Genomic DNA, 14342 nt, shown 5'->3' on the forward strand with positions numbered 1-14342 from the left:
AGCCACACAAGCATATAGAATATGCAAGAATTTGCAAAATATATGTAGTTATTTAGCAGAACTGGGGGATTTAAGTTTAATTTTTAAGAATAATAGTGAAAGATCTCCTTGTTAAACTATATGACTGCCAAAGCATTGGATGCCATCTCTGTTTGCCCCTTTCTGAGGCAAGAGACAATTTGCATGATACGCCTCCCCTTCCCTTCCACCCTTTCCAGGTGGATTATTTCAGTACCAGTCCATGTCTGGGGGCCAGTGGCTGGGAGCTGGCATCTCCTGCACGGCTTCTGTGCCTTACCAAGGTCTCCAGATGCTGTGGGTGTGACTGCCTGTCAAGAGGGGCTTGGCAAGGACACCCCAGTGACCTGTCAGCTCTGCTGAGGTGTTGTGTAGGAATGACCTCTTGCCACCTCCTGCCTGAAATCTGGAGCTGGGCACTGTGGGCACAGGAGGACATCAGTGCTCTTCCAGGTGCTCCCTGCTTCCCAGAGCCTCTGCACCATTGCTGCCATGGCAGTTCCCATCACAGCAGTTCCATTTCTGGGTTTCTGAGGGACACGTGGTATTTTTCTATGCTGGCACGACTGGGTCAGGGTAAAGGCCCTGGAGGGAGTCCAGAGCAAGGGAGGGCTTTGTTCAGCTGCTAGCTCTTGTTCATTGCCCTTCATCACTCAACTGGATGCCATCCACCTCTTTTCCAAAAGTGCATTGCATTCCATGGCCTTTCTGTAATGGACCTGCCATTCCCAGCAGGATGTAAAGGGAATGGGGTGTGGGGTGTTCCAGACAGGCCTCTGAGGCAGCTGGATCTGGGCTGGATGAGGGGAACCAGAAGCAGTGACGATACAGCATTGAATGCAAAATTTAAAGGGGGTGTCAGAGTAGCCAGACCCTTCCACCAGAGTGTAGAAAAAAAAAGCTTCAAGTTGAATATCTTGTGTAAAAGAGCAGCCAGTAGTGCCCCTCCCCATCAGTTCTGCCCTCTTTTCACCCCTGCCTCACTTCCTCCTCTGTGCTCAGCAGCTGGTGAGGCTGAAGCTGGTTGATGGTGTGTGAAGAGCACAAGGACACAGGCTGAGGAAGCATTAATTGCAGGAGAGCACTGGGAGGGTAAAAGCTGCCCCCAAAGGACAGCCTGCTCCAAAGAGGGCACAGTGTGTGCAGCACATGTGTCACACTGGGCTGTCATCTGGTGGGACTGGCATGATGTGTTTCTTCTGAGCCCATGGCAGTGTAGATGTGGGAGCACCCCCTGTGATACCTGCCTGGTCAGCCAGAAAGATGAGAATGGAGTGTCTGGCTTGTGGAGACAGTCTAGGCTGGGAGATAGAATTGTCTTGTTTTTTATGCAAGGAAGTTTGGGTTTTACTCTTTGGTTTTTTGCCATATCCAGTTAAATATAGCCTTTTAATTAAGGATAAGCCAGTGTTTCTACCACAAACTCATAAAGAAACCCACTAAATTATTTGTTGGGTTTTTATAAAACAGGCAATCTCTTGAGAAGAAAGGTCTAGGACTAAATTAGCATGAGTGCTGCAGGTCAGGTTTGAAGTATTGCATGGTGACAGAATTGTTTGGGAAGATTTGCCTGGAATTATCTCTCTGCTTATCTGAGTTATCCTGCTGAAATCACTCAGATTATTTAAGTGAAAAGTGTCTTTCCCCAGTCAAGAACTTTCAGGGTCTTTTCTTGAATAGTGAGCCCATTAAAGCAGGGCTGGCTTATTACTAAACCTTTAACTGAAATGCTGCTCTCCAGAATGGTGTGTAACAATCTCTTCACAAAATCAAACTTTAAAAAATGTTCCTAAACAAGCACGGACAATATGGTGGCATGAAATTTGTGATTCCTTTTTCGTTAAGTGGTGCATTTTATCTTCCATACATCATTCCAGTCAGGTGGGGGTGGGGTTTTTTCAGCTATAAATCAGGAGTTTGATTATATTATGTTTTATGCCAGCCTTACAGTACATCTATTTGCCATTGAAGAAAGGTTCATTTTTAGGCATAGAGATTATTATAACAAGGAGGGCAGCCAAAGATAATCAGTCTACTAATAATTTCAACCTAATAAAATCAGCCTAATACTAATTTCTGTGCAATGGACATCATCTGGATAGTTAGTTCTTAAAAAAACCTGTCATGATAGCTAATGGAGCACAGAACTTAGATCCAACTAAAACCTAAGCAAAATCCTATTTATTCATTCGGACAGAATATTTGCATTTTGTAAGTGTGTAGGAAGGTTTGATTAACATTATATCCAGGTTTTTGTTTCCTCAATTCTCACTTCTCTTTCTCAAAACAAGCATGGCAAACATATCCAAAAGATAGTTCAGAGGAACTCTGGAGCCCAGGTAATGTCTGAGAGTCCATGGGACACTTAGAGTTGTGAGTCTGATGAGTTTTCATGCTACAAATGTTGAGAAGCTTCTGGTCAAATTATGCTTCCATTAGCCTTGGGTTCTTTAGTATTTTTGATTCTTTGTGGTTAGCCACCTTATGTCCAGAGTCTGGGTTAAAATGTCTTTATTTTCTGTGTGATTGAGAAGTTCATGCCTTCTCTTCAGCCTGTATCTTATCTTCTGTGTCTTTCTCAGGAAATAGATTTAAGGGTAAGGTAATACAAGAGTTGATAGACATACTCTAACAGATAGATTTTGATGAAAAACAGCCCACTGAAATTATTGTCAAAATATACAGAAGGGAAAAAAAGTTCAGAAGTCTGTTTGAAGATGTAGTGTCAGTACCTTTAATTCAGTTTGTAATTAAAAAAAACACATCTAAAAACCACAGCAAAACAAATACCAGAAGCCCCACATCCAAAGCAGAACATATCCTTATATATACACAAAGTGCTTAAAAATTCCCAACAGTTTGAAGATGCTATGTTTGAAGTAGCATTTTAAAAAGCTGGCAAGACTATGCCTTTTTCAGCAGTCTGTTGAATACTGTTGAATAGTTTTTCATTCCTGACTTAGAAACTGATTATGCATCCACTGAGCATAAAACTTAAAAGTAGTGAGCAAAGTCCAATCAACATTTTTATAGAAAAGCACAGGAGTCAGTGCCAAAGTGTTATAGCTCTGTGAAGCTGTTCAAGTGTCCTGGCTTGCTTAGACTGACTCCTCTGTGGCCCAGGCTGATTTTAAAGTTTAAAAATCTTCACTTTCACTTGAAAAGGCTTCCTGGAATACACAGTAAGTAATTGCTTTTAGCTCCTCAGCACATAACGATAAGTCCAAATACAATTTGAAAAACTAAGAACCTTTTAAAATTTCAGAAGCTTCTTCCAAGAATTAAATCAACAAGGAGATGATGAGTGGGATGCTGGAGGTCTGTGCTCTCTGAAGGGAAACACTCAGAGTGCCCTGTGGCCCTTGGGAATGTGGCTGCACTGCCAGACTTTGGGTACTCGTGGGTGATCTGAATCTTCCTATGCAAGCTTTGACTTCTCCCTCTTGACTCTGTGGGAAATTTAGGCTCACTAGTCCCCACCTGCAGACCAAAATTCTCAGCTGTGGCATCATCCTCAGGTCCCCTCCCATGTGCCCACATCATTAAAGCTGGAGGTGATGGTGACGAGATGTTGTGATTTGTTAAGCGGTCACACTGAGTCTTAGCTGATGTTGCCAGTTCAGGTATAGATAACAGCCAGATCCTGTATGCTCCTCCTGAGACTCTCTGAGACTCTCCACCTAGAGTGTATTCAGCAAGGGACATATGAAATCTGAGGCCATTTGCCCACCCCAAAAGCTCAGTTTGCCCAGAGACATCCCCCACAGGTGTGTTCACCCCTTTCCCGAGCGGTGCATGTACAAATGTACAGGTACAAAAAAGCAGTGCACTTGTACATTTCTGCATAAATTAAAATACTATATAAAATTTCCAACTTTTCTGTTCTTCAGATTTATGAAGGATCTTGTTTTATGCCAAACCCATTTGTACGGCCATATGTTGATTTTTCAAGGCAGGCTTATAGAAAGTTACTAGGTTGCATGATCACCTTGTCTGTCATGAAGGTAGCTTGGAAAGGAAGGTAAGTGTGAAAAGAATAATTTATGAGAAAGATGTATGTAAGAATGTTTCAGGAAATCAGCATCATTTAGATGGTGCTGAAAAGATTCTGTATTCTGTTGTCATTTTGAGAACCTTTAAAGTGAAGTGTAAAATGTAAAATATAAAATAGAGTGGATCTATGAAAACCTTAATGTTGTGTCCTTTGCCTCATTGTGAAGCAAGTGGTTGTCTATGGGAGCTCTGACAATTCAGTTTCTTTAGTGTATGTTTCTTAATGTGTGTTCCATTGCTGTTAAAGAGGTGTGAAATTACATTAAAGGAAACTTTCCAATTACCTAGCCCAAAACAAGCCCAGTCAGAATGGAAAAAATACTGTATATTTTCCTAAACATTCTGAAGCAGGTTTGAAAAATCCCACTGACTGTGTGTGTTCCTGTGTTCTACTAGCATCTTAAAAAAATACTTATAGCATTTACCATTATTGTTAGAGAGATCAACTATTTGAAGACTAAGACTGTCAGTTCAGTTGTCTTAACAGAAGAGTAGTTCTATACTTCCAGTGTATCTCTTTTTAGACATTACTGAAATAGAACATGTGAATGTTTTCTTCACTATTTCATTATTTTCATTTATTTATTGAAATAACTACACTGACTTCTGTTGTTTGATGTTTGTACAAATGGTAAAGTAAGTCAAGCTAACTGTTTATTTAGTAGGATTCACTCCCTGTCTCTTTAGACTATCATCCTACAAATGCTTATATAATTTACTTGGCATATATGTGTAGCAGGTTTTCAATTAAATGAATATTGATGGAAATATTACCCCAAGTTATAAAATAATCAGAGATTGGTTTAGCTCTGTTTTGTGGAACACCAAATGCTTTATTGTGACTTAACTATTAAACATGTGCAGCTACTTCCAGTGTGCATAGTTCCCAGTTTATATGTGTAAAGTAAAATGCATATTAATGTGTGATATCTGTGTATGAAATTTGCAGATACTAAGAAAAAGTGCAATGTTAATGGTATATCTTTATTTTGTAGCTTGGATCATCCTCCTCTGTGCCTTTTACATCCATATTCTCGCAGCTGTTTATGACTGTTGTAGTCCCTCTTATTATTGGACAGGTATGTCTTTTAAATATACATTCTTATTTAAAAAAACAAGATAAAGAGAGCTATCTTAAAGACAGACTGGCAACCTGATAAGCTGCCACATAGGAACAGCCTCAGGACAGTGAAGTCTAATATCAGGGAAAAGATGCTCCAGTGCTCCCTGGAGCCACATTGATCTTTGTTGAGATTGAGCATCTGTCCCTCACTACCACAAACACACGCTGCTGCAGAGAGAGGAGGGAGCTTGTGAACATAAAGTGGGAAAAATGGCAGCCCAGGCTGTGAGAAATTCCAGCCCCATACAAATGAGCTTTGAGAATACTACACAGTCCTTTTGTCACATGCCCTTTGCCTGGGGCTGAAGGAAGTCCTTCTTCCCTGTGTAGTATCTACTAATAATTACAGGAATTAAAATCTCAACATTAATAAACATATAAAGGCTAAGCGGTCACAAGTTAAGAAATCATCAAATTAAGGCTGCTCAAGCCATTTTGCTTATGCTTTGCAGTAAGGGTTTTAGTTGCACAACTGCAAATTATTTTTACATTACTTCTCTATTATGTTACACTGGGTGGAAGGTATTTGTGAAATGAACAGTTATTCAACATTTAATTTTATACTCATTGTTCATATGTTCACACAAAGCCTTATTTTCCATGGCTTATGATAGAAAACTTCCACTGAATGTAAAAAATGCTAATTGCATGTGTAAGGTTTTCTGTGATCCTTGTCTCTGTAGTGTCTGTTTGTTCACAAACGTTAATATTAGTTATTTTTTCTCTCATGTCATGGTGGGAAATCACAATAGTGAGACCAAAAGTTGTCATAACTGTTGTCACTGCTCTTGGACACTAAAACACCTTAAGTCTATTTTTTACTTACTTCTTGTAAGTTGTTCTCAGGCACTTTGAATGCACAGAGGGTGTGTGAGTGGGATTTGCAGCTCATTCTAGCATCCAGCTGAACTCTGGGTTCAGCTGGAACCTTCTGAAATTTGTCAGCCTAAAGCAGACTTTGGAATGGAAGGCATGGTTAAAATACAGGAAAATGAGAGCAGAGACTGTAAAGGAGCTCCCTGGACAAGGTTAAGAATGTTGTCATTGCCTGTGCTACATAGGGCAGTCCATCAGTCTTGTGTCAAACTATAATTGCACATTTCAAAATCGGCATGTACTGAAACTTAACAAATTCCTGGTGAAGTTTCTTTTGATTAAAAACACACATTGAACTCTAATAAAGGGACGAGCATGATAAGCATGAGAGTAGTTATCAGCATCTGTGTAACCTCTCTGCAACCATATCATCTGGAAAATGGACATTAGCCCTGTGTCCCTGAAGGCTGTGGAACTGCTCTCATGCTTTGGATTAAATGCCAAAGAGTTTCTTTAATAATTAGGACAAAGGGTTGCTGATTAACCTACATCTGTACTGTGTTCTTACCTCATCAGAATTAAGTGTCCACCAAAAGCAGACAAGCAAAAGTACTTGAATCCTCTTCTGAAAGATCCAAACACTGGAAGCTGTTAGTTGGAAGCCTTAGGTGGAAATTTCTAGTGAACAAATGCACAACAGCAGATTTAGCAATAAAGTGTCCTATAGCCATGGAGTATCAGCATCTGTGCTGCAATGTAATAAACCCAAAGATGATGGTAGATTGCTGCACAAAGTGATGGCAAAATTTCAAGAGAACTTTCATCTGTATGTATAATGGAATGTTACTTTGGAAAGATGTTACAAGAAATTGATATGTCAGCTAATTGGTGGAGTTGGGTGTTCTTTCAGCTGTTAGAAGTGATAAGGCTGAGTATCATAATTGGAGCAGTAGGCATATGAATTAAGTGCTCTGTATGGTCACAAGATTGAAATCAGAATTGTGATTCTGGTTGAGATGAAATTTAAGAGTTCTGATAGAGATTGAAAGAAAAAATAGAGAATCTTAAAGCTTGTGTAACCCAATGACAAACGAATAGTTTCGGTTTTTACAAATACACTTCAACAAGAAATAGGATTATTCTTCTTTAAAAGTCTTTGAAGCAGTTTCTGGAAGTGAAAGATCAACAAAAGTAGCCCACATTCCTCTAAGCATAAAGACTTTGTTTCTGAAGTTATTGCACTTGACTATATCTGTTCAGAGGATAGAGAGGAGAAATGCTAAAGAAAGCTACAGCTCAGAAATGCCAGTAGTTTACAGTGATAGTCTTGGTTAGGTTGAGCTGTACAAAGGTAAACCAACCTGCCCAGAGAGCAATGAATAAAAGCCATTTCTGAAAGTGGATACCCAAAAGTAATGGGCAGGAGTCAGGGAAGACAGCAAGCAAGAAAAGGACTGATACCAAGAGATCCAGTGATAGGTCTCCTTGCCCTTCTTCTGCTCCAATTCAATGGGAAGTTGTGCCCTTTGTTCATAGACCACCCCTGACTCATCACTGAGATGTTGCCTGGCAGGTGACACAGGGACATGTTTGTGAACCACAGGTCTGGGGTTCCAGATGTGATAGGGGATAATGGCCCACAATTCCTGAATGATGCCTTCAGCAATTGATTCGAATTCATCATTTCATGCCCACAACATCAATTCCTTACCACATGCAGCCATCCTGTTCAGCAGAAAAGTCAGTGGAAGAAAGTCTGGTAAGATGACCTGGTAACAAAGAGCTTGACTGGGGGGGAAAAAAGCCTCAAGCTTGAAACCTGCCTGCTTGGAGGATTTCCTCTCCTCAGCCTTCCAACCTCATCTGTGATCAACAGGGGCTTTATGCTCAAACCACATCAGTGTAAAACAGAGGCTGCTTAAAGGAAGCGTTCTCCAAGGGCTTTCTTTTCCTTTAAAAAAAATCTTGCCTCTGGGAAAACCTGTGTTGCCTAAATGCTCATTTCCTGAGCAGGCTGCAGAGCTGGCTGTTTGAGCAGCCTCTGGGATATAAACAAAGCACATAAAAAGGTGCTTTTAGATTTGTTTTGTTTGCGGGTTTTTGTTTGCTTTATGGCAAAACGTATCAAGAGTTTTGGTTGCTTGGCTGGCTTGTTAGAATTTTTGATGATGGCTGGGAGAAAGAAGTCACAATAGTGTAATTGATGCTTTTTTTTTACTTTTTTTAGCTTTTTAGGACTACTATTGACAGGAGTCAAACATGCTCTTCTAGCCTAGCTGCTGACATTGAAATGTATAAAGGGCTGCTCAGAATGTACAGCCTGTAAATGTACAGGCTCTGCTCAGGTGGTGGACCATTCTTTAGGGAAAGAAAGAGCTGTTAAAGGAAGAAGAAGATACTGTGTTATCAGAAAGGCACCGAGTCTCACAGATAGCAGTGATTGATAGATGGTCCCCAATAAAAATTGCTCATGCAGGTTGTCTGAACCTAAAAAATGTTGCAGCCTGTGTCCTCAGTGTCTACAGAAGTGTTCTGCTAATTGACAGGCTGGTGTTGCTCAAATCAGTATTGATAGTATAATATTGCATTTGTATTTGTAGAGTAACAAATAAGACCCCTCTGACAAGAGGTCTCAAAAAGGGACATAATTTATAGTATTTTATAAAGATCTAATTTCCTATAAGCCTTGAAGATCTGTAGTGGGTAAGAGCTTGTTATTTGTGCATCACTCTTGTACACCTCTAAGGGGAATTTGAGAATACTTGTTATACAATAAACATGGTAATAGATATTTCATGGAAAAGATTTTTGAATCTGCTCTGGCAGTTGGAAGTTCTGATTATTTTTTATCTGGGTAACAGAGTCCTGGGCTAGATTGCTGCTCTTGAGCTGTTGTGATTTTGCTACAATCATTGTTTCCCTGCCCATAGATATTGCTAATACTTTTAGCCATCAAAATGTAAGATTTTGAGAAATATCCAAGCAATTTCTTCATGACCAGTTGTGAGATTTAGCTGGAGACTGTTGTTTCTTTGCTTATTTTTTTCTTCTGAAGTGACAGATAACAGGAACAGTGAAACCCACCACAATGTTTCCTTTCCCCTTTTTGCAGACGTTCTCCATTCCCTACACCTAAGTGCTTATGACAGACTTTTATTTTATGTTTTATATTAAAGAGCGATTTATGATTAAATGTTAATGAAATAGAATTTTCACTGTGCTTTCATTATATTCTACTAGTTTGAACATTTTTCAAAGCAGCACACCAAAACCCACTGTTTTCTATGAATAAATAATAAAAAGCTTGTCTGTACATTATCATTCATGCATTCTCTAGTTGCCCCATTGGTAATTTGTCTGCCAGCGTAAAGTGGGCACTTCACATTAAACAGACCTTAACTAAAGCTAAAATTAATGTTATGATTCTGTGTAGTTCTTCTTCCCAAATCTATAAAATGAAACCAGTTGTACAGAAATCCTCACTGAATCTAGTCACACACAAAAAAAATCTTGATGTCCTACAAGTAAAGGATCTTAAGTGCCTTCTGCATCGTTGCCCAAAATGTTCCAGAGGAGCCCTTTCAGCATTTGGGAGCTGTGCTTATCAACACAAGTCTAAAAGGGTGCTATGTTGCAATACAAGTTGTAAGTGAAATTGAAACTAAAAAGCTTAGCAAGGTATTTATTTTTAAAGAATGAGAAGTGGAAAGGGGAAGGGAGGTGGAAGTTGATAGGAAGTAGAAGGAATTATTTAACTAAGGGGGGGGAAATAAAAATTAACAGAACTGTTATCAAAAAAAGGGGGGAATAGTGTCAAATCTGTCTCTTCTTGTAAATGAAATCCACATAGAAGGAAACCTTATTCTCTTCAAAGTCCAGGAGAGCTGCAGGGAGGAGAGGTACCCTGGGAGATGAGCTCTCCAGGAGCTTTTTGCAGAGGACCAAAGAAGTGGATAAACAGCCTTCAGAACACACTCCACTCCCTACTAAGACCTGACTCAGCAGGGAACAGAGCCTCCTTTCCACAGAATGCAAAATATGAAGGAAAGGTACTGATGCTGCAGACACCCTTCACATTTTTATCATGTTGCACCTGTTTATAAGGTTTTAAAACAACAGTTGCAAATTACCTCAAACTGTGAAACTTAATTTTGAAAATGGCCTCATGTGGTTTTTATGCCTTGCTTTAAAGGTGTACATGTGACAGGAGCTACCTCTTGGGAGTAAGCTGACTGGCATAATAGAGTAAGATAGCTTTTAGGGGAGTTTGGCAAGCTGAGGGGAAAAAAGCAAGATGCTTACAGAAAAAGATTTTTTTTCCCTCAGATTGCAAAAATTTTTTTTGCACCCTGTCTTCAGAAAACAAACATTAGATTGTACACTCTGTAGCATTAGGATGGATTTGACATTTGATGATGTCCTAGGAAAGCAGGTGAACCATCACAAAATCTGAAATTTTACAGCAATGTTCAGGAAAAAGTGGGAATTTATGCCTCCACAGAGATAAAACCCCTCTAAAAATATCAGGACTGGGTCTGGCTGAGGTTGTGCAAGTTTTGCTTTATAAAAGGGTCTGTGCATTTGAACTGGCATGCAGACCTTGTATATTTGGAGACTGGTTTTTCTGTAGAAATCTGAATGATGTCCATCTTAGCATCTTATTTCATTTATATTTTTATACAACCCAATTAATCTCTCTTCCATTCCAGGATTTGATTCTTTATACTAGTTTTTACAGCTGCTGTCATCTTAGTTGATTTTCCTTTTTTTTTCCAATTTTCTCACCTTTCATGTCTTACAGACTTCACTGACCTAGTTCCCAATATTCCCTGCAATTGTTTTTCTTGGTTCACCATTACTATATAAGAAGAGATATGAAAAAATTACAGGACTGTCAAAAATATCTACCCTGACTCAAAGATTTTCAATGGGAAATTTTGTATTTTAGACTTCATTGCATAAGTCTGTAGCTATAAGTAGTAGTAATATTAATTAAGAATGAGTGAGGAATCTTACCTTAGAAGACAAATTAAGTAAGGTAACTGCTGCATTTAGGTGTGGGGATAATCCAGCAATTTCAGCTTGTTTTCTCATGTGTTTGAACACAAGGAAAAGGTGACTTGTGTTTCTTTGTTGAGATGGTAAAGCCCCAGGTGTTTCACCCAGGTATTTAGAAGAATATACCAATACACAATAAAAAGGAGAAGTGCAATAAAACCACTGTAAATTCTGTTAAACAGGAGGTCAGTCCAAAATAGTTGGTAGAATTAGGAAAAATCTATTTTACATTATGATGCAAATACCAAGAGAGACTCCTGTGTATAATGGAAACAGGAAAGGTGACTTCCTATCCATTTCCTTGGATTTTTTTGGGTTTGGGTTGTTTGAGGTTTGTTGTTGTTTTGGGTTTTTTTTCAATTCTTGGGTTTAATAAACAAATAAGTTACAGCTCTAGATGATTTTTAGGAGAGGTACTGCATGACTAATGTCATAAATTATTCCACTCCATACAAGGTGGGGGGGGAGCTCCTTGCCCTGTTTAGCTCAATTAATAATGAATATTAATATATTCCATTGTTTATTGCATTTTTTACCTTGCACTTGGGCAGACAGGTAGAAAGAGTCCAGCTGTATTTTAGTGACAGATTTCTCTGGGCATACTCTGTGACTGTTCTGAAGGTACAATTAGGGAAGGGAACTGTTTTTCTGTAACACACCTTCTGCTATTTTCATGTGTGCTCTAATAACAGATGAGCACTGTTTACCTGCTTTCCTGGAACAGCAGATCATGTTTCTTTGCCCAAGGATGTTAAATGAAATAAGCATTAGAGCAGTGAGCCCATTTGCTTAGGAAGGTTGGTGTTTAGACAAGAAGGTTATGGCAGGATACAGAGCAGTCTGTAGGAAAAATACTGTGGATAGAACTATTCTGGTAGGAGAACTAAATTGAAATGGGGACACTACTGTTAACTCAAGTGTAATTACATTTCTTTGTTGTTAAAAATTAAATCCTGGGCAAGAGGAAAGTTTGAGCTTGAAACTGTGTTTTGAAGCAAATTTGAGCTGATGCCTTTCCAAAACCTTTGGAGGTTGCCAGAAAGTAGTCTTCAGGAGGTGGCTGCCTACTGGACACATTTATGTTCTTTTATTGTCTAACTTTTCTGTGAGTTTTTCAGGCAGATTATTTATAAAATATCACCTACTACAAAGTTTTGCTTCTCTCCCGCTGTTTTCTCCGCTAAACTGCGGTTTGAGAGAGGGATTCACCTTCATGTTCTTTCATGTGCAACCTCTGGGTCAGCCTTTCCCTGCTCTTTGGGGCTGGCATTTGAATCTGCATGAAAGTCTTTCCAGAGCATCACTACCAGCATCCCTGCTGAGCTCAGCCTTGGCCAGGGCTGGATCCATCTGGGAGCTGGCTGGCACTGCCTCCACCAGTCATAAGGGAAGCTTCTGGCAGCTTCTCCCAGAAGCCATCCCCTATTGCCTGTCCTGCTACCAAACCTTGCCACAAAACCCAGTACATCCCCTTTTTGCTCTTTTCCATCAGTGGGATGCAGCTATTTTGGGTACCAGTGGTTTATATTAACATTCAAAAATGACTGTGTTAGCTTTCGCTGCCTTTCAGACAAATGAAGCTTTAGTATCTCAGCCCAGGCTCTGAATGTGTGTTTTCTTTCTTGTATTTGTGGCACTTGTCATTATTTCACTACAAATATTCACAGTTTTGGTCTTTTGTAGTTGCCTGTTTACCCTGAAAAGTTATAGAATTGGGTTAAGAATTAAAAGGCTTTCAAAGCATCCTTGTCCTGAAGCAACTCTGCCAGGCATGAATAACAAATGGATTTTTTTCAGTCAAAGTGAATCAGCTGACATGAGCTTCTGTTGTGTTATATTTCTCCCATCAAGTTATACAAGAATTTAGATTACCTTGAATCAGTGATTATAGGCTGAATTGACCTCTGAAATTACAGATCACGTTGAACCTTATGAGATGATCAAAATGTATGGGATTCTGTATTAGAGAAGATACATTTTGTCTGTGTTTTGTGCACATTTTGCATGACACTGGGTTGATTAGATGATTTCCTGAAGCTACAATTTAGTTCTTCAGAGTCTGACTATGTAATTAAAAAAAAAAAAAATATATATATAATGTGCAGTAAGGAACTGTATTGGTATTTATGGTTATTGATTCACAAAAATTCCAGGCTAGATGCAGGTGGATATTTAAAGAAAGTATCACTCAGTTGAAGATTCTGAGGAAATACTTGCAGTTTCATTTTTTAAATGTTTTTTATTTCTCTTCTATGTCAGTCAAGGATAAATATGTGTATAATGTTATTATTGTAATGTCTGTTATAATCAGACCCTGAACAGGCACAGGGTTGCAGTTTTTGGATTAAATACTTCTATTAGAAATTGTACCATGGTATAATGAGCCATCACTTTTCTTTTTCAATATCTTGTTACTTTCTGTATAAATCTTCTGGAAGGACCATAAATTAATAGGTGGCCTTAAGTAGTTTTTCTTTTTCCCCAGTGTGACAATTTAAGGGATAATAGGATTTTTTTTAAACTTCATTAAAAAAAACTTGCTCACTTTAGAAGTGAAAGGCTTTACTTTTTGCTTCTGATAATTACAGTCCCAAATTTGCTCAGAATTAGACTCATCTAAACTTCCCATTATATGTCTTTCATATTGCTCTCTGCATGGCTTCACTTTCTTTTGTCTCTTTCATCAGTGCAGTGTCTTATTCCTACCCAGTGGCTGAAGGAGCTCCAGTGGAGGCTCTTTCAGAAGTCTGGCCTTATATTTTTTGTTATTTTCTCTCTTTAACATCTGGCAAGTGTGACATTTTAAAATTCAGTGTTTTCACCGGGGCGTTGAGCATTCCCTTAGATATTTTCCTGCAAATCTGTTATTTTTCATCAGCAGGAAGCCCACAAGTTCTGGGAGCTGAGTGCTGATCTTCAACCTGCTTAGCTTGGCATGAAGCCCAAGTGCCAAAGTTTTAGTGTGTGCCCTGATGGAGTCTCATTGCTGTGGTGGCTGGGATAGCTGCTCCAGGACTTCCCTGCTGAGAGGCTTGCAGACATGCCAGGAAAGCAATGAGGAAAACTGAGAGCTGTGAGGAAAACTGAGAGCAGCTTGATTCCATGGCTTTGGCATTTGTTGTGTGAAGGGGTCCTATGGTAGCATAGGTGATGATGGCCTGATATTAATCTTGAATACCTCTAAGATTTTCTGTGTCATTAAACCAATGGTGGTGATGTTTGCACCACTAGGGGAAGGTCACGAGACACCTTTGGAGCCCTCTGGCTGAAGTGC

At 39.3% G+C, this 14342-nt stretch overlaps 1 protein-coding gene across 1 annotated transcript in view; it reads left to right on the top strand.

Moving 5' to 3' along the window:
* SLC10A7 (solute carrier family 10 member 7) overlaps positions 1-14342 on the top strand; it is a 140079-nt gene that overhangs the window by 98128 nt on the left and 27609 nt on the right. Inside the window, exon 7 of the mRNA XM_054633107.2 lies at positions 5067-5150. Within this exon, the coding sequence (XP_054489082.2) occupies positions 5067-5150 (84 nt within the window). The remainder of the gene's footprint in view (positions 1-5066; positions 5151-14342) is intronic.

Source organism: Agelaius phoeniceus, chromosome 4 (genome assembly GCF_051311805.1).
Source record: "Agelaius phoeniceus isolate bAgePho1 chromosome 4, bAgePho1.hap1, whole genome shotgun sequence".
NCBI classification, from domain to species: domain Eukaryota; kingdom Metazoa; phylum Chordata; class Aves; order Passeriformes; family Icteridae; genus Agelaius; species Agelaius phoeniceus.